Source organism: Equus asinus, chromosome 2, assembly GCF_041296235.1.
Source record: "Equus asinus isolate D_3611 breed Donkey chromosome 2, EquAss-T2T_v2, whole genome shotgun sequence".
NCBI lineage: Eukaryota > Metazoa > Chordata > Mammalia > Perissodactyla > Equidae > Equus > Equus asinus.
In genome coordinates this window covers 149,590,946-149,611,951 of record NC_091791.1, presented here as the reverse complement: position 1 = coordinate 149,611,951, position 21,006 = coordinate 149,590,946, and the positions used below count along the sequence as shown (strand labels likewise).

The 21,006-nt window shown below is 36.8% G+C and overlaps 2 protein-coding genes across 4 annotated transcripts in view; one reads left to right on the top strand and one right to left on the bottom strand.

Annotated features, from left to right (window-relative positions):
• The window catches only part of SEMA6D (semaphorin 6D), a 568,923-nt gene that overhangs the window by 60,276 nt on the left and 487,641 nt on the right, over positions 1 to 21,006 (top strand). The window lies entirely within an intron of this gene.
• LOC106838780 (ubiquitin-ribosomal protein eL40 fusion protein) lies at positions 17,253 to 17,798 on the bottom strand. Its single transcript, XM_044764952.2, has one exon. The coding sequence runs from the start codon at positions 17,736 to 17,738 to the stop codon at positions 17,352 to 17,354; it is 387 nt and encodes a 128-aa protein (XP_044620887.2). The 5' UTR covers positions 17,739 to 17,798; the 3' UTR covers positions 17,253 to 17,351.

Here is a 21,006-nt window from a genome sequence, read left to right as displayed (position 1 = left end):
ACAACCCTATGGTCGATACTATTATTATGCTTATTATACAGATGTGAAAACGTAAGCACAGACAGGTGAAGTAACTTGCCCAAGTTTGCACAGTTAAGTGATGGAACCCTGTTTCAAACTGCAAAGAAGCCTGACTCTGTGATCCTAGCCCTTAAGTATTGCACCTGCTTACCCACCACAGCATTTTAGGGCCTTATTTTCCTCATTTGTGAAATGAAGGAGCTGGAGTAGATAGTTCCTCAGCACAATCCATTCTTGTGTTCTATGATCTATGAGCACAGAGAGGAAGGAGATCTTATCTGAGAAGTAAGGCCTAGACATCTGGATGGGGCGAGAATGTCGTTGCTCAGGTATGTTAGCATCTGGCCACAGCTCAGAAGGATCTGAAATACCTGGGTATCTATACTGATTAGGAAGGGGCTCTGCTGTTATCTAGCCGTCTTATTACTATGCTTTCTCTCATGAACGTGCCAATTTTGCACGTGCTGAATATGGAATGTAGCTTGGCATAGACAAATTGATAATCTTTGTGATGCTGATTCTGAGAACTTGATCTTTTTGTTTTCGGAGATGTGTTTGTGTTCTGAACATTAAATATGAAAAGGTGAAAGAGGATTCTAAGCATAAGAAATTACAAACACAGAGAGTAAATATCCATCAACAAAAAATATTTGTGTACATATGGCTGTAGTGGAAGGATGAGAGTGGGGGTTGCAAGGATACAGGGACATCACAGAATAAGGTGGAAAATCATAGACATACCACTTGGGAATGGAAATGTCATAAGAAATTGAAGCTTCTTTCAGGGGTCAGATGGTTTCTCATGACCCTTCCCCATCTCTCTGCTGTATGCTCCTCTCCCAAGACTACATGAACTTTCAGCAACCTTTCCTAATGCTGTAAGGAAACAAGGCTGTCACGGTCTAGATCCTAGCAGGAAACATTCACCTTAGACTGTTCAAATAAAAAATGAATAATCGGGGATCACTAGCAGAGGTGTGGGCAGGGTTAAGTGAATAATCCAAACTTAGAGACACTCTTAGAAAATAACAACCAGTGGGGAACCTTTGCTATCATTGATCATAACCATTGATATCATAATCAGTGATGGAAGAAATATAGGAAACTCATCACTGCAAACATACTTCCATATCTATTTCTATCTCTATATAGTTGATCCATCTAATAGTTGCTTACTTCTTAGTCTTATTTGACTTTGCTTAATCTCTTCTAGTTCCCAAGCTTCTAGTCAGTGTCCATATGTGTAGCTGGATTAATAGTGGAGATTTGATTCTAAATATATGAGAAGAAATAGTCTGAATTTTAAAATTCCATCAGCCATTTCATCATTTGTGAGATTACCAGACCCTATCGGGTCAACTAGTTTTTAATGGATCAGAACATTTGCAGAGTGTAGTGTGCTGTGAACTGTGTCAGACTTTGGGGTCAAGAGGTAAGGATGAAGTTTTAATCTCTTACATTGACTATGGGGAAGTGGGCCTTCTAAACCTCAAGTTCTCGTCTATAAAATATGTAAAATAATACTCATGGGATTGATATGAGAAGCAAATGATTAAAAACTATGACCTTGTTCTGAAAAATACAAAGTACCATGTAAATACATGTAAGGTAGTTATCTGAACGCCATGGCCTCCACGTAGCCAGGAGCCCAAATTGAATATCCTTTTTAGCAAAAATAGGTGACAAAATATAAGCCCAATGAATATCAGACACTATTAGTTCTTATTTATTCCTAAATCAGAAAAGAAGCTTGGTTTCCCATATTTTAAACTTCAGCAATTTAGAACAAAACAATTAAAAATTATAAAAAAAAAAAACAACAGCTACTGCCCAAAAGCATCATAGCTGATTATCAAGCAAGGAATGAGAAAAGTGCTTATTAAAAAAGTGTTCAAAAGTAATGAAAGACAGATTTTGTGGGTTTAAGAAAATCCAGCAGTTGGGATCATTTTCTGCCACGCAAAGGGCATAATTTACTACAAAGTGCCGAGTAGACACCACTGTTTATATTGGCTGGAATAATGAATGTTTGTAATGATTACAGTAAATTATCACAGAAAGGTTAGATTATGTTTACTGTGATTTGCTCAAGACAGCAGGGATATATATAATATATTCTAGAAAGATATTCAAAGTGGTTAAAATTTTAATGATTTGGGGAGAATTTAAAGAGTTATTTGGCAAACACAGCTTTCAATAGCTGACATTTTTTTTAAACCATTCCACTGATTTACAGTATAGAATGGCAGACGTGACTATCAGTCATCTGTCTGGCTTCCTAAGACGGGTGTATTTACAGAGTTGAGTATGAAATAACAGCTGCCTCCACGTGCTGGGTGTCCTGCCACCTCGTTTGAAGAAGTTTGGCTAACTTTGGTTTTAGGACTTGGGACTTTCACGGGCATTGCCAAGGAGTTGAGCAAGTTTATGACACGTGTGCTTAGTAAAAGTCGCCAAGTTCTGCAACTTCAGTAAACAGTGGGCTAGCCATGTTCTAAGATCTTAGATCGGGCCTGCCTAATGAGCGTTCACCTGCATTGCCTACGGTTCATTTGCACACGTATTAAATATTCACGAGCGCCTACTCCAAACCAGGTATAGAGTGTTGGGCTTGCGTTAGGCACTGGGGATACAAAAGTAAATGATGGGATAACTTGAAAAAAATAGTGGTTTCATTTCTCTGTGGGTTCATAATAAACTCCCCACCCTGACACGCGAGTGCGCTCACACACGCATGCACACTTCAAGAAGGTGAGAAGGTGGCATCCTGGGTTCGAGACCTTTCTGTTATCTAGGAAAGAGCTCAAAGACTTGTGACTTAGAAAGTCTAGATTCGGGGGGGATAAGGGGCTAGGCTATAGACCGGGAGCCATGAGGCATCTGAACCCTTGTCCCAAGAGGTGGAAGGACCAGAGAAAGGGCATCGGAAGAGGTGGTAGAGAAGAGCTGCTAATCTTGAGAAACGTGGTGGGTAAAGGCCCTTGGCCAAATGAGGCATGGGGAAGGGGCTGCTGCGAGCAGAGGCGTTCTAGTCTTTAATGGGACCACTTGAATTTGGTTAATAAGCTTCTCAACAACTAGCTCAAAGAACTAAAAACAGTGACCACTCCCCACATTTCTGTACTGTCTAAACATCCTGGGACTATGAAACAGTACTGGGCAGTCATGAGCAGGGGACACTGGGAGTGAAGATTTGGAACAATATTTAATTTGAATTTAAAACATAAAATAAAGTTATGTTCGTGTACCTGAGACTTTTGAGGCAAATTTTTATCCATTAGAAAAGAGTAGTTCTCAGAGCCTGCCTTAGAGGAGCTGGATGTCTGGAAGGATAAATCCTATAAAATGAAACTAATCACTCAGTCAGATTTTTTACTGGCAGGTTCTCTAATGCTCACAGTAAACCTGAAAGGTGGGAATTGTCTGTATTTTATAACTAAAGGAACATACAAGATGATTTATGTATCAGTGAAAGAGTATATAAGTCATGACCTACTGTGGATAACCATGGAATGCCCGACTCCCTGGTATGTCCATAAATAGGACAACAACAACGGAAAGCAACTGCTGAAAGAAAACGCTTTTTCTTTTAAAGATTTTATTTTTCCTTCTTCTCCCCAAAGCCCCCCAGTACATAGTTGTATATATTTCAGTTGTGGGTCCTTCTAGTTGTGGTATGTGGGATGCCACCTCAGCATGGCCTGACTAGAGGTGCTAGGACTGCGCCCAGGATTCGAACCAGTGAAACCCTGGGCCTCCGAAGCAGAGCACATGAACTTAACCACTCAGCTACGGGGTCAGCCCCTGAAAGAAAACACTTGTAAATGCTGCTGTGGAGGAATGGTTCCGTTATGTTTGTTTAAAAAATTCTTCACATAATTTTCCAAATGCTTTGGAACTTGTATAAAATGAGTGTCGGTTCCTTTAAATAACAACTGTCACTAGCCCTCAGTTTGATTGAATGTTATCTGTGAGGAGTAATAGGAGTAAACAATTTCCACTGTGCCCTAAAGGTCTGCCATAGAAAGTGGGAGCACCGCCCAGGAGTGAGATGTGAGGACCAGAAGGGTTGAAGGTCACTGCTTGTGGCTCTCTTCTGTCACACGCCGAGTGCTATTTGGCACAGCTGTGGGAACTCTAGCGTGAACAAATGCATGTTTTTGCCTTAGAAATTTTCTGGTTACATTTTCAAAAAGGAGGGATGATTTGGAGAGAATCCTTTCTCTAGTTCATAATATAGAAAGATATGTTGTGTAATAATTAATTCACTGGAAGGTTTAGGCACTTTGATTCACATTTACGTATTGTTTTCCATCTTGAAGCATCTCATCAAAGCTCTGTGAGACCTGTCTTTGAGAGAGCACCTCCCAGAGGGAGCGGATACAAAAGGATAGGTCGGAAGGTGTCAGAAACCCCATACGCAAGATAAATGGCAAATAAAAGTAGCCAGAGGGCTTTCCTTTTAAAAAAGCAGATTTCTGGTTAAATAGACCTTAGCGCTCTACAATTCTAGTCTTCTTCTGAACTGCAGGCATTCTTTCTACAACATTCCTAACATAAAGTTTATCCTGCTTCGTCTTGGACTCCTTCTGTCCTTTGTGAGGCAGATTGATTATCAGGAGACCTGTTCTGAAGTTCTGTTCTACTCGTAGCTCTTGTTTCTAGAACATAACGCATAACATCCGCTTCCTCTTCTATGTGACAGCTTTCAAATAGTTTAAAGATGACTATGATCTTTCCCCCCAAAACACTTTAGTTCAGAGTTCTTCAAACGCGTCATCCTGCTTGTTGTCTTCTGGATGTGCTGCCATTTACAATTTTCCTCTTAAATTGTAAATAAGGGCCTCAAGATAGAATCCAAGTAGGTTAGTAGAGTAGAATTATTGCTCATTTTATACTGTATTTTCAAATTAATGACTTTACGATCTTTAAACTTTACATTATTAAAGTTCAAGTAATACAAATAAATACTAAGAAAATAGCCATAACAACAAAATTCCCTCCATCCAGAAATAACTGGCTTTTACATTTGGCGATCATTTTAGACATCTCTCCTTGTATATTTACGCTTGACTATATCCATAAATTTTATCTTAAATATGTTTACCTCTTTTCTTCTCTATTTTTTGTTATAGCCGTTCTGATAGTGATGATATTGATATGATAGCGTTCTGAAGCTGGTGGTTCTGCCTCATTGGGTTTAAATTTGCATTTCCCTGATAGTTAAGGATGATGAACCTCTTTGTATGTGTTTATTTTCCATCTGTGTATCCTTTTCAGTGCATATCCTCTCCAGAAACCTCTGTTAATGTATTTTGTCTTTTCTAACCGGACTTTTAAAATATTTATTATTGAGTTTGGGGATTTCTTTATGTATTCTAGATATTAGTCCTTTTTGGTTTATGTGGTTTGTGAATATTTTCTCCCAGGCTGTAGCTTATCTGGTCATCCTCTTCGCATGGGCTTTCACAGAGCAAAAGTTTTAAAATTTATCAATTTAAGTTTTAACTTTACCAATTTTTCTTTTTAGGGATCATGTTTAGGTGTCAAGTCTAAAGACCTCTTTGCCTCTCTATAAATCTAGATTATCTCCTGTAGTTATTTCTAAAAGTTTTATAGTTTTATGTTTTACATTTGTCTGTCATCCATTTTCAGTTAATTTTCATGTAAGGTGTGAGGTTTAGATTGAGGTTCGTTTTTATTGCCTATGGGTATCCAGTTGCTCCAGCAACCATTGTTGAAAAGGCTATCCTTCTTGGATGGAATTTTTCACCTTTTTCAAAAATTAGGTAAATATTCTTGTGTAGATCTATTTCTGAGTCCTATATTCTGTTCCATTGATCTATGTGTATTTTCCTACACTCATACCACAGAGCTTGAGTAATGTAGCTATATAGTGAATCTTAATATTGAGTAGAGCAATTCTCCCCACTTTTTCTCTTTGTCAAGATTGTTTCGGCTACTTTAGGGCCTGTGTCTTACCATAGAAAATTCAAGATATCCTTGTCTCTTTCTAAAAAAACTTACTGAGATTTTGATAAGAATTGCATTAAACTTAGAGATCAACTTGAGGAGAGTGGATATGCTTAGTATGGTGAATCTTCCATTCCATGAATATGGTATCTCTCCCCAGTTATTTAGGTTGTTTTCTATTTCCTCTTATCACCATTTTATAATTTTAAGGCTGTCGATCCCACAGAGTTTTGTTAAGTGTACACCTAAGTATTGCATTTTCTTTGGAGCAATTATGATTTAAAAAAAATTTCTGTTTCTACATGGGCTGTGTTAGTATATAGAAATGTGATTAATATTTGTGTGTTGACCTTGTATCCTGTGACACTGCTGGAAGCACTTAATAACTCTACATTCTTTTGTAGATTCCTTTGGGTTTTCTATGTACATAATTGTGTCATCCGCAAATCAAGACAATTTTCTTTCTTTCTTTCCAATCTGTATGATTTTTGTTTACTTATTTTTTGCCTTATTATGCTGACGAGAACTTTCAGTTTTATGTTGAATAATAGTTGTGAGAACAGAAATTCTTGCCTTGCTCCTGATCTTAGTGGAAAGGATTCTGTTTTTCATCATTGAGTATAATGTTAGCCGTAGGTTATTTTTACATGTTGTTTATTAAGTTGTGGTAATAGTCTATTCCCAACATTTATCGGGAATAGATGTTGGATTTTGTCAAGCGTCTTTTCAGTGTTAATTGATATGATCCTTTAATTTTTGTTCTTTAGCCTGTCAATATAGTGCATTACATTAATTGATTTTCTAATTGAACTAGCCTTGCATATCAGGAATAAATTCCACTTGATAATGGTATATAATTCTTTTTATACATTGTTGGTTTTGATTTATCAATATTTTTTTGAGGATTTTTGTGTCTAAGTTCTTGAGAGATATTGGTCTGTAGTTTTCTTTCTCTGTGCTATCTTTGTTAGGTTTTATATCAGCATAATATTGGCCTTATGAAATGAATTGGGAAGTATTCCATCTTCTTTTTTTTCTGGAAGAGATTGTGTAAAATTGGTTTTAATTCTCTGCTAAATGTTTTTGTAAAAGTGTCCAGTGGAACCATCTGAGTGTGGAGATTTCTTTTTCTAGAGATTTTATTTATGAATTCTATTTTTTAAATTTTTGCAGTACTTTTCAGATTATCTGTTTTATCTTGGCTGAGTTTTGGTAGTTTGTGGTTTTTGAGGAAAGTGTCCATTTCTACTAAGTTGTCAAATTCATGAGTGTAAAATTACTTACACTATTCCTCTGTTATCCTTTTATGGCTGCAAGATCTGTGGTAATATCCCCCGTCTTAGCTCTGATATTGATAAGCTGTGTCATCTTTCCCTTAATTTTTTGTTAAACTTGCTAGAGGTTGATTAATTTTTTCAAAAACACCTGCTTTTGGTTTCAGTGATTTTTTCTGTTAATTTCCTATTTTCAATGTCATTAATTTCTGCTCTTATCGTTATTACTTCCCTTTTCTACATGCTTTGGATTTATTTTGTTAGTTTTTTTAATGCAAGAATTTAGATTATTGATTTGAGACCCTTCCTCATTTCTAATTTAAGCATTTGATATTATAAATTTCTCTCTTAGCACTACTTAAGCTGCATCTCACATATTTTGATATGTTGTATTTTCATTTTTACTCAGTTATATGTGCTTAAATAGGTATCTTCTTTGAACCATAGGTTGTTTAGACGTGTTGTTTAGAGATTTTCCTGTTATCTTTCTGTTATTGATTTCTAGTTTGATTTTGTTAAGGTCAGAGAACACACTGTATTATTTCAATTCTTTAAATTTGTGAAGCATGTTTTATGGCCAAAATATGGTCTATCTTGGTAAATGTAACATGAGCACTTGAAAAAAGATGTGTGCTCTGCTGTTTGGGTGGATTTTTCTATATATGTCATTTAGATTCTGTTGGTTGACTGCATTGTTCAGATCTCCTACATCCTTGCTGATTTTCTGATTTCCTAGTGATGGGGAGAGCGTTGAAGTCCCCACCTACAACTGTGGATTTGTCTATTTCTTCTTTCAGCTCTATTAGTTTGTGCTTCATGTATTTTGTGGCTCTGTCTTTTAGTGCATATACATGTAGGACCATTATATCTTCTTGGTTGGTTGATTATTTTATCATTATATTTGTCTCTAATAACTTTCTTTGCTCTGAAGTATACTTTATTAGATATTAATATAGCCACTTGTGTGTTTTTTGATTAATCGTTGTATATCTTTTTATTTTCAGTTTGAAGCAAGTTTTCCATACCTCACTCAAAGTGGTAAATTTTGAATTTGATTTGCTTATTAGTCACATATAGTTGGGTCAATTTACCTAAATTCACAATGCCAATCTCTTTCTTTTCATTGTGTATGTTTAGACCATTTATATTTAAGCTAATCATTGATATGTCAGTGCCAAACATATTTATATGTTTAGAGCCATTTTATTATTTGTCTTCTGCTTGTTTCCTCTCATTCTCTTTCCTCCCTTTCTCTTTTTTTGCCTTCCTGTGGGTTACTGGAACACTCTTTTAGGACTTCACCTTTATTTACTTAGTGTATTTGAGTGCAGATGTTCATATAGTTTTGTGGTGGTGGTCCTGGGTGTTACACTATACATATGTGACTTATTCTACTCTACAGATATCAACATTTTACCACTGTAAGTAAAGTGTAGAAAACTTTTAGTAATTTTTGCCTTTCTAGGAATTTATCCATTTCATTTGTCTAATTTGTTAGTACACATTATTCATAGTATTGCTTTATAATGTTTTTTGATATTTGTAATGCCAGTAATAATAACACCTCTTTCATTTCTTACTTCAGTAACTGGAGGCTTCTTTTTTCTTCTCCTGATCAATCTAGCTAAAGATGTATTAGTTTCCTCCGGCTGCCGTAATATTGCCGCAAAACGGGTGGCCTAAGACAGCAGAAATTTATTTCTTAACAGTTGTGGAGGCCAGAAGCCTAAAATCAAGGTGTTGGTAGGACCATGCTCCCCTCTGGAGTCTCTAGGAAAGAATCCTTCCCATGCCTCTCTCCTAGATTCTCATGGCTGCAGCAATCCTTGGCATTTTTTGTTGCCTCTGTGTTCACATTGCCTCCTCCTCTCTCTGTTCTCCTCTCTGTATGTCTGTGCCAAATCTCCCTCTGCTGCTGACTTATGAGGACGCTTGCCATGGCATTTTGGCCACAACTCAGATAATTCAGCATAGGCTTTTCCTCTCTGGATCCTTAATGCAAGCACACCTTTTACCATGTAAAGTATCATTCACAAGTTTCACAGGTTGATACGGATTTCACTTGGAGGTGTGGGAACGAGAGATTTTTCAACACACGACAAAAGTTTTCAGTTTTGTTGATCTTTTCCAAGAACCATCTTTTAGTTTCATTGATTTTATAATCTCTATTTGATTGATTTCTGATCTAATCTTTATTATTTCCTTCTTTGTGTTTGCTTTAGGTTTAGTTTTCTTTTTTCCTCTGGTGACTTACAGTGGCAGTTTACGTTATGGATTTGAGATCTTTCTTCTTCTTTAATGTAGGCATCACAGCTGTAAATTTCTCTATAAACAATGATTTAGCTACATCCCATAAGTTTTGGTATGTTGTGCCTTTGTTTCATTTATCTTAAAGTATTTTCTAATTTCCATTTTGATTTCTTCTTTGACCCATGTGATAATTTAAGAGTGTGTTGTTTAATTTTCACATATTTGTAGTTTCCCAAGTTTCTTTCTGCTATTGATTTCTAATTTCATTCCACTGTTGTTGGAGAACATACTTGTATTATATCTATCCTTTTAGACATATTGAGGTTTGTTTTATGGCCTATCCCGGAGAATGTTCCATGTGTACTTGAGAAGGGTATATATTCTGCTATTCTTCAGGGGAGAAGACCTGTAGAGGTCTGTTAGGTCTAGTTGGTTTATTGTGTTATACGAGACTTCTATTCCTTTATTGATCTTTTGCCTAATTGTTCTATTTATTATTGAGAGTTGGGTGTTGAATATCCAACTATTATTTTTGAGCTGTTTCTCCCTTTATTTCTGTCAATTTTGCATCATAAAGTTTGGTGCTCTGCTATTAGGCACATAAATGTTTATAATTGTTACATCTTTCTGATTTATTGATCCTTTTATCATTATAAAATGTCCTTCTTTATCTCTCTTAGTGTGTTTTTATTTTAAAGTCTGCTCTCCCTGATATTATTGTGAGTACTTCCTCTTTCTTGTAGTTGCCATTTGCATGATATATCTTTCTCATTTCTACTTTTCATCCTTTGGGCAGCATTGAATTGGGTCTTGTTTTTTTATCTAGTCTGACAGTCTCTGCCTTTTAACTAGATTATTTAATCCATTCACATTTAATGTTGTTATTGATATAGTTGGATTTACATCTCCCATTTTTTTTTGTGTTCTGTATATCTCATGTCTTTTTTGTGCCTCTATTTCTCCTTTATTGCTTCCTTTTAAATTAAGTGAATATTTCCTAATGTAGCATTTTAATTTCTGTAGTGATTTTTTTCAGTATATTTTTTCAGTTATTTCTTTAGTGCTTGCTCTAGTGTTTACCATACACATCTTTACCTTTCAGAGTTTGCTTTAGATTTACACTAACTTAATTCCAGTGACCTACAGAAATGCTGCTCCTATGTAAATCTATTCCTTTTTTTCTCTTTAGTGATATTATTTGTGTACATATTATATACCTAAATGTTACAAACCCAACATGCCATCGCTATAATTATTGTTTTATATAATTTAAAAAAAAAACTGAGATAAGGGTTCTCTTCATTTGTTCCTGTGGGGTTAAGTTACCATCTGGGGTTATTCCCTTAGCCCACTACAGATTTGTTCCCATCAACCTCTTTTGTGCTGTTAGTAACAAATATATTACATTTATATATGTTATGGGTACAATGACATGTTATATTCGTATTATTTCATTCAATTGCTTTTAAAATCATTTAATAAATGAGAAAAACATGCATTTATACTGTCTTTTATAATTATGTAATCACCTTAGTGTGCTTTATTTGCTTTTTATCATTTTGATTCAGATTACTGCCTGGGATCATGTGCTTTCATCCCAAAGAACTTCCCTTAGTATTTCTTATGTGTTATCTGCTAGCAACAAATTTTCTCAGTTTTTGTTTACCTGAGAATGTGTTTATTTCACTTTCCTTTTTGCAAGATAGCTTTCTTCCATGTAGGATTTTTGGTTGAGAGTGTTTTTCTGTGAACTTAGAACATGTTATGCCAGTGCCTTCTAGACTCCATTGTTCTGATGAAAAGTCAGCTAGTAATCTTATTGGCGTTCCCATGCAAGTTACAAGTGCTTTTTCTCTTACTGTTTTCAACATTTTCCCCCTTATTTTGTCTTTCAACATTTTGGCTATGATGGGTCTGTTTGTGAATCTCTTTGAATTTATCCTACTTGGAATTCATTGAGCTTCCTGTCTGTGTAGATTATGTTTTTCAACAAATTTGGGAAATTTTCAGCCATTATTTCTTTGACTATTTTGTCTATTCTTTTCTCTCTCTCTCCTCCTCCTGGCATTCCTGTTACACGTATATTTATGTTCTTAATTGAGTCCCACATTTCTTTGAGGCTCTGTTCATTTTTCTTATTTTTCTCTTTCTGTTCTTTAGAGTACATAATCACCATTGACTTATCTTCAAGTGTACTAATTCTTTCTTCTGCTAATTCAAATCTACTGTGAAACCCCTCTAGTGAAATTTTTATTTCCGTTATTATACTTTACAACTCCACAGTGTCCATTGTGTTTCTTTCTTTTTTATAAATTCTGACTCTTTATTGGTACTGTCCGTTTGCTGTGATGTTGTCATCATACCTTCCTTTACTTTAATCATGATTTCGTTTTGTTGTTTGAACATATTTATTATGGCTACTTTTAAGTCTTACTTGTTAAATCTGACTTCCGGTCATGCTCACAGGCAGTTTCTGGTGCCTACTTTTTCTTTCTTTCTTCTTCTTGATCTATGCATCATACTTTCCTGTTTCTTTGCATGCCTCCTAATTTTTTGTTGGAAACTGGACATTTTAGACAATATATAGTAACCAGTCTGGGTACTGGTCCCCTACTCTGGGGCTTGTTATTGTTACTTGCCTGTTTATTTATTTAGTGATTGGCTGGATTGTTTTAGTGAAGTCTGTATTCCTCATGTAGTGTTAAGTCTCTGATATTGCTCCTCAGGTGGTGCAGCCTTGGGTATGACCACAGTCACCCTCAGATGAGAGTGGCTTTGGCAGGGCTTTCCATCACTCTTTTAATGCTTGAATATATCGAGTTGTGAAGTTCCAATAATTGCTGACTATTTCTTCTAATATTTTCATTAATATCCTAGAGCATAAATTCCTCTACAAATGGGTCTCATCAAATTTGGGGTCCTATGAGGGAATAATTCCTGAGGTCAGTGTATCAGATTTGTTCTGACTCCAGGAGAGTTTCTCTCAGTTGTCTCTCTCCTCCATTCACTCTGCCAAACAATCCAGCCCATTTAGCATTTATCTCCAATGAATCTACTAATTTCCTTCCAATTACCTTTCACTACAGCACTACTTTTTTATTCAGAGCCCCCTTAGGCTTGAACTTCTCCACACTCTGTTGCAGATGAGGTCTGTTCCTTTGAGAAGAAGTTAGGATCTATCTGTTTTAGAGCTGCTACTCCTGCTGGGCAAAATCTCTGCACCACAGCTCTAGAGCTGTGCGTGAGGGGACAATAGTGTGCTTCTCTCTGTGTGGCAACCCTGTTTTTGGAGCTAAGTCCTTATTTGGGTGGGGTGGGCAGTAGCCTTAAGTCTTTCCAGCTTGCTTCTCCTAGTGTGGAACCACTGCCTTACAAGCTGGGGTGAGGGCAGTTTGGGCTGCAGTATTCTCAGCAGCACCATGCTCAAGACAGAGCCTCCATCCCATGAGCTTAGGCTGAGTAGAAGAAGGAAACCTCCACTTTTCATCTATATTCACCTAAAATTAGCCTCAGCAACAGGTAGCTGGTTCAGGATGAGAAATATTAATGTTCTCCTGCAACCTCCAGAAGATAACTGTCTGCCTGGTAGCTGAGGGGAGAAGGAGCCTTGTGTTCTTGGCTATACCAAGTCTTGATTGGAGTTTCCATCTGAGGTGGAAAGGGAAAGGCAGGGAGCAAGTTGTTGTTCAAATATCACAGACACTTTTGACCTGACCAAGTTTTAGTAGATTTTCTTGAATAAATGTGTCCTCATTTTTTGTGTGTACTTATGACCATTTCCAGAGACTTTAAATGTTGTTTTTAAATAACATCTACCATTTCCACTGGGAAGCAGATCCACAAAGCTCCTCTCTGTGTTATGCCAGAAGCAGAACCAGCTCCAGTAATTTTAACATGGCTTTCTCCATTCCTGATTTCCTCATTTTTCTTTATGCCTTGGTTGGCTGCATGTCATCACTAACTCGTTTGTGTTTTTAAGAAGAATTCATCTGTATTTTCTGAGGTTTTTTCATGATCAAGAATATCTCTCTGTTGCATTTGTATTTGAATAAGCTTAGCCACTTAAAATATTCTTAGTATATACTTTTATTTTCCTTAGAACTTTGTAGACTTTCTTCCATTGTCTTTTGACGTTGAAGGATGTAATGGAAAAGTTTAAGCCTGGTCTTTTTCTTTTTATAACTTCATTTTTTTCCTGCAAACTTTATTTCTTTTTTTTTTTTAAGGATTGGAACCTGAGCTAACATCTGTTGCCAATCTTATTTTATTCTTTTCTTCTTCTCCCTAAAGCCCCCCAGTACATAGTTGTATATTGTAGTTGTGGTCTTTCTGATTGTGCTATGTGGGACACTACCTCAGCATGGCCTGATGAGCAGTGCCGTGTCCGGGCCAGGGATCCAAACCGGCAAAGCCCTGGGCTGCAGAAGCGTGTCGTGCAAACTTAACCACTCGGCCATAGGCCGGCCCCTAAATGTTTTTTCTTTATTCTTGAAATTAAGTCACTTATTGAGAATATATTTTAACTTTGGCTGTTTTAGATCTTGATGTATGTTCTATCCTTTCAAGTTACAGATTCATTTCTTTTCCTCATTTAAGAGAACATTTCCCATATGTCTGTGAATTTTTTTCCTGATCTGCTTATTGGATTCTTTAATTAGAAGATATCAGTTATACTTATTGAGTTATCCATATTCCTTATATTCACCATTTTCTCAGTATTTGTTTTAATCCTTTTGATTTTTTTTTGTGGTTCATTCTGGTTATTTCACAACTCTTATCTGTTTTTATTTTGTCTAACATTTGGATGTCTGATGTTGTTTGGTTCTCCATCTTTTCCCCTTATCTTGGCATTCTCTTTTTCCGTTTTTTTATCTGTTGTTTTATTATCTTCTTTTTGACCTGGTGTTTTACTCATTTCAAATTCTTATTAAATGCTGGAGCACACAGCAACTTTCCAGATTTTGTTGCTCTTTCTTTGATTGTATTTTTTTATTCAACTGGATTCTTTGGCTGTCTTTGATTTTCTGTTCCTTATCTTCTTTTGTTTTCTTGTCTTTTTAAAAAATATATATTTGCATAATTTGTATGCTTTTCTCCTTTCACTTTTCTCAACTTTACGTCATCAGTTCTGTTTAGACTCTTGCTACCCACAGTGTAGCAAACCAGAGATGTTGGTATCACCTGGAGACTTATTAGAAATGCAGACTCAAAGACCCTACCCAGGACCTTCTGAAACAGAAACTGCATTTTAACAAGATCCCCAGGTGATCCTTATGCACATTAATGTTTGAGAGGTGCTGCTCAAACTTCACTGCACATTGAAGAAAGCTGGGGAGCTTTAAAGAATACTAATGCATGAGATTCTGGTCTAATCGGTATGGGAAATAGCCTAGGCGTAAGAATTATTCTAAAATGCAGCAAAGTCTGAGAACCCCAGACCTAGACCTTCCGTTTATTTCTGATATGGTGTGGGTCACTTATTTTGCCATTTTTCTGTTTATTTAGTTTGTCATCTCTCCCTTCCATTCTACCCTCCTCTGTACACACCCGATAAACTGGATATTGCTTTCTATTTATTCTGTGATCTGAGAGTGAGTATTAAGAGGATGGAGGTGGAAGGGGAGGGGAGGTGGTTCAGCTATGGATGGTGGAACTGGGTTCAGCTCTTTCTTCTGAGATCCCATTAAATGTTTAACTTCACCAGCCAGGGATGCAGCGCAATTCTTGTGGATGTCGTCTTTGAACGTGGCAAGCACTGATGATCATTCTCTTGGAATGCTGGGTGCTTTCACTCTTCAGGATTATTCTTTTCCATGTCTCAGACCTACACCTTCTGGACCTGCCTCTCCCTATGTTGTAGAAAGTGAGTGAACAATTCGTAGGGTTTGCTGACTTACCTTCTTTTCTTAACACTATTTTTGTGGATTGATGGTGGGGTTAGGGGTTACGTTAAGCCATTTCGTAGCAGAATTTTCAGTTTTATTTTTTTAATACTTAGGGCTCCTTCCTTTTATGACTCGTGATTTTTTACTCTTTTTTTCCTTCATTCTATTAGAGAATTGATTGGAGAGGCCCTGCTTAATTTTGCCATTAATCTAGATGCTATGTGGCTACTCATGCAAACTACATTTGCATTTGTATTTTAATCAAAAGTACTTGACAGTTTTTGTGAACATTAGGCTGTAAACTGTAGACTCCAATCAGAAAATTTTTAAATCCCAGCCATTTTATATTTGATTTTAGAAGTTTTCTATATTATATTTCATTATCTATGCTTTAACTTTTAAAAAGCATTGCTAGTTTATTTAAGCAGTATAGGCCCATTTCTCAATCTTATCATTATAAATATTGTGTGCCTGGGTGTGTGCATTATAGCACATATGTAAAAATAATCTGTCTTTCAAATAGGAGTACCTGTCTATTCAGGAGTGTTCATATTAGCACTATTGTCGATGCTACAGATGAGATCTATCCAAACATAAATGAATCCAATTTAGAACTTAAATAACAATGCAGCTCATTATTGAAAAAAAAATTAGCCGTTAAAAATAGAGCTCAATTTAAAGTAAAAGAGCTGAACATCCTTACTGATTTTTAAAAAACCAAGTGAATCATATTACAGATTAAATTTGTATATTAATATACAACAAGTCAAATTATTTTAACCTACTAGACATTAATTCAATAGCTTATTTTTACTTCCACTTCCCTATTTTAAAATTATATTTTAGTGATTGAGTTGTTTCCAGTTTTTAGTAAAGTTTTTCTGGGTTGATAAGGGTCTATGAACTGAATATCTGAGTAAAGTTTCGATAATGTGTCTAAGGTCATTGCCAAGGTTTGTGGCCACAAATGCCACTGAAATCTAAGTTGCTTCACTAATCTCATGCTCTTTCAAATAAGATACCTTGTTTTAATGGTATTTTGAAATGTCAGCAAATTGGATGAATTCTTATTAAGTTAAAACTAGCTCTGTTGTCTTTATACGTCTCTAAAGATTGTTAAAATCGGAATAGCTCACTTCTACATTTTAATTATTTATTTTATTTTTATTATCGTAAGTCTGAAGTCACTTGAAATTTAGTTGAATCTATGGATCAATTTGAGGAGAATTGACATCATAAGAATATTGAGTCTTCTCATTCAAGGACATGGTATAGCTTCATTTATTTAGATCTTTATTTCTCTCAGAAATGTTTCATAGATTATAAAGTAGAGATCTTGAATCTCTTTCATTATATTTATTCCTAGGTATTTATTTTGTTGATACTGTTGTAAATGCTTTTTTAAAAATTTTGTTTTCTAGTTATTTGCACTGGTATATAAAAGTATAATTAATATTCATATATTGAACTTCTATCCTATGACCTGGCTAAGTTCACTTACTAGTGCTAGTAATTGCTTTAGGATTTTCTACATGAACAATCCTATTTGAAAATTGAAACAGATTTATTTTCTTCATTCCAATTTTTATGCCTTTTATTTCTTTTCTTTCCTTATTGCACTAAGTCCTGTGGTACAAATTTGAATAGAAATAGTGAAAGATGATATCCTTGACTTCTTCCCAATCTTACAGTAAAAGAATTCTATATTTTACCATTAAGATGATGTGAACGCTAATAAACTCACAACCTAGATTCAGTAATTAACTTTTTCCTATATTTGCTTAATTACAAACTATTTAAGAATCCATCCTTTTATGGATGGATCAATTCATCTCGTTTTTTTTTTTTTTTTCCAGTCAATGAAAGGGAAACTTTATTGAGGCCCCAGGGCCATGGGGCTCAGGCAGGAGGTGACCCTTCGGGCAAAGGAGGAGCCAGAGGAGGGGCCTTATTTGACCTTCTTCTTGGGGCGCAGGTTGTTGGTGTGGCCGCACTTCTTCTTGCGGCAGTTGACAGCACGAGGGTGCAGGCGAGCATAACACTTGCGGCAAATCGTCTTGTGGCAGTTGTATTTCTGGGCGAGCTGGCGGAGGGAAGGCTCAATGATGCCGCCCCGCAGGCGGAGCACCAAGTGCAGAGTGGACTCTTTCTGGATATTGTAGTCTGAGAGAGTGCGGCCGTCCTCCAGCTGTTTGCCGGCAAAAATCAGACGCTGCTGGTCAGGTGGGATGCCCTCCTTGTCTTGGATTTTAGCTTTAACATTCTCAATGGTGTCACTGGGCTCAACCTCGAGGGTGATGGTCTTGCCCGTCAGGGTCTTCACAAAGATCTGCATGTCTGCGTCTGCCGCAAAGCCACCGACACCGACCCGTTCGGCCGCCTCGTTGAAGAGAAAGAGGGCCTCATCTCGTTTTTTTGACATATTTCAAAGTAAGTTGCAGACATCCATTCTTCTCACCTCTAAACAACTAAGCCTGCCTATCATTAGCTATGGTTCCCTGTTTATTTACATTCCAACTTTTTTCTTTGGAGGTAAAATTTGTTTAATGAAATACACAAACCTGAATTGTATCATTTCATGATTTTTTGACAAATGCAGGCACCTGTGTAACCCAACCCCTATTGTGGAAGACAAAATGCACTAGACAATTAAGGAGATGATTTTATTCAGGCTATTGCAATAGGCTCATTAATGAGGAACATCTCAAAGAGAAGGATGTAGGCCTGGGGTTTGGCAGAGGTGGTAGACAAGAGAATCATCCACAAGTCTAATGGGAGTCACCAGGAAGAACAGAGATGGGTCTTATCTGGGAATATGAGAGGGCAGGGTGGTCATTGGCAATTAGCTATTTCCAGGAAAAAAACGGGAGGGGGTTTCTTAACCATTTTTGTTTTGGGAATACAGGGCGCAGATAAAGTTCAACATTGTCAGTCTCCAGTTGAGTTGAGAGTTGGTGGCAAAAGTTAGTTGTTTTCAGAGTTCTAGAGATCAGATATTTTAAAATAAATATGTCTGAATGAAGAAGAGAAAATATTAATGGAAAAAGTTGCATTAAATTAAAGCACTAGGAGTGGATCCTTGAGAGTAATCAATCCAGTGGATTCTAAGAGCTAATTGGAGGACAATCTTTCAGTTATGCAGGACCACTTATTGAGTTTCTTAAAACTCTCGAGCTGGGATGTTGATGGTCTTGGCGGCATTAGCCACATTCTTATATAGGGGCATGTGTGATGGAAGTATTTTGCCAGACTTTCTTTCCCATGCATGGTCTTCTGTGATGTTGAGTCTTTCGGGGCTTATGCCAAATTGTCTGGCTTCAGCTTGCAGGGCTTCTTCAGATCTTGAGTAAAAGGGCCAACTGCAAGGCAGCCTAGAACACAAGAAGAGATCTGGGCAGTTAGATCTTAGGTCTCTATGATGCCAACTCAAGCAGGAGGGAGAAAAACTGAAAAGTTAGTTTGGAGAATTGTAGTCAGACATTGAAGAAAACTGGAAGAATTGAAAATTTGGTAAGGATTGTTAATTTGTACAAGTAACAGAATCCAGTCCAATTTACATCTAAGTACCAAAACTGTTTTTTCCACAGTTGGAGAGGAAGTCAGTTAAACCTCTACCAGACAAGACAGAATTTGCGTATCTAACAGTTACCTTCAGTTTACAAAGAATTGCAAAATAGCTCAAAGACAATGAACAGGTCTAGACTCTGATAACCCAGAAGAGTGTGCTATAGATGATGAATAGTTTTCCATTGAAACATAATACTTCTCTCTACAGTTGCCTTTCTTTTGATCAAAAATAATCTCAAAGAAAAATTCGTCTTTTTTTTTTTTTTTGGTGAGGAAAATTGGCCCTGAGCTAACATCTGCCAATCTTCCTCTTTTTGCTTGAGGAATAGTGTCGCTGAGCTAATGTGGGGGATCAGAATTGACACCCCAAAATCACTTGCCTTGACTATTTTTAAGAACAAAAGACTCTGAAAGAAACTTCGACTGTCTCCCTGACTGTCTAAAAGAAATTTAAAATAAAGGCCTGTGCCCAGGACAGGCCATCACCATAGATAACTCTGGGTATCCCATAGATTGGGAGGATCCTTGCTAGGCCCACTCTTATCAAAGTACTATTTACCAAACATTTGCTTTTCCATTTCCATGCCTTCCTCACCTTTGAAGCCCCACCGAACCCCCCTCCCCCAACATCCTTCTTTGTCTTTAGCTGAAGATTGTATTTAAGATGAGAGCCTCTGCCATTTTGGAGAGTTGCTCAGTTTTCCTGGGTCTCTCCCATGTATACATGTTATAAAGCTTTGTTTCATTTTCTCCTTTATTCTGTCTCACGTGAATTTAATTTGTAGCCTGGCCAGAAGGACCTAGAGTGGGAAGAGGAAATGTTCTTCCTCCCCAATATTAACAACCATGCCAATCTTCCTGTTGTGTATGTGGGACACTGCCACAGCATTGCTTAATGAGCATTGTATATGTCTGCACCCTGGATCCAAACCCACAAACCCTGGGCCACCGAAGCAGAGCACACAGATTTAACCGCTATGCCACCAGGCCAACCCCTTGATCACACGATAAGGTGGTCGCATTAGATTTGGCCTGATTATTTATATAGGTGCAACAAGAATGATAATTTACCATGTAGACCTTAAATTTGCCTTGCTGGAAATTTTTATAAGGAATTTCAGATTGAACTTTTAAAAGTCTCTTAAGGATAGCAGGCCAAGGTAAGAATTTGCCACCTGACTTCATCTATAATACCAGTAAATTTGGGTGAGTTCCTTTTTTTCTCAGGGTCTCTGCCATATCCTAAGGTTCCTGAGCCTGCCGGGACATGGCCTTCCTTACTCCCTCTGTGAGGCTGAGAACCATGTAAGTCTATTCTCACTTATACCACTGTTTGTTCCCTAGTTTGTGGAAGCACCATTTGCTGAGTCTTCTAGGGAATTCTAAGACCATATGTGTCCTTGGTTATACCCTTCATTTCCAATTTTAATGCCTCCAGAGTGAGCTAACCCCTCTGAAGTGGGAACCCTTTTTTGTCCTGCCTTAAAAAAGTAGGCGCATAGAAGTCTCTGGTACTTACAGTGCCCAAGCCTGTTACCCAGACAACAACAGCTGCACTCTTCCGCCATAATGTTATTTCTAATAGGGATTTCCTGGGTTTGGGTGCTTATAATTCATGTTGAGAGGACCTGAGAAAGGATAGGTATCAATAATCTGTGCTGTCCGCATTGAATAAAAGTGTTCAAAAGGACTAATAGTTCTTTAGCAAAAATCTTTCCTTAATGAATAGTTAGCCTTGAGAATAGTGGTAAATCAAGATAGGTAATTTCTGTTTGTTCATTCTGTAGACTTTAGCCAGAATTCTGTCCTGAGCCAGAAAATATATTATTCCCCACATCAAAAAATAATTCTGTTATACCTCCAAAGCACTTGGCAACCTTTTGTATGTCATTCAGGTGTAAATTAGTGAATGTTATTTTTTCTAACTGCCTGTGCTATCATGATGTATTAAGAAGGAAAGCTAATTGAATAGCAAAAATCTTTGAGTGAAATAGCTCTTTTAGTCAGCTCTGGTTTACCATATCATGGCAGTATTT

What these genes read in the sequence shown, in the direction of transcription:
- LOC106838780 (XM_044764952.2), bottom strand. Translation starts at nt 17,738, where the DNA reads ATGCAGATCTTTGTGAAGACCCTGACGGGCAAGACCATCACCCTCGAG.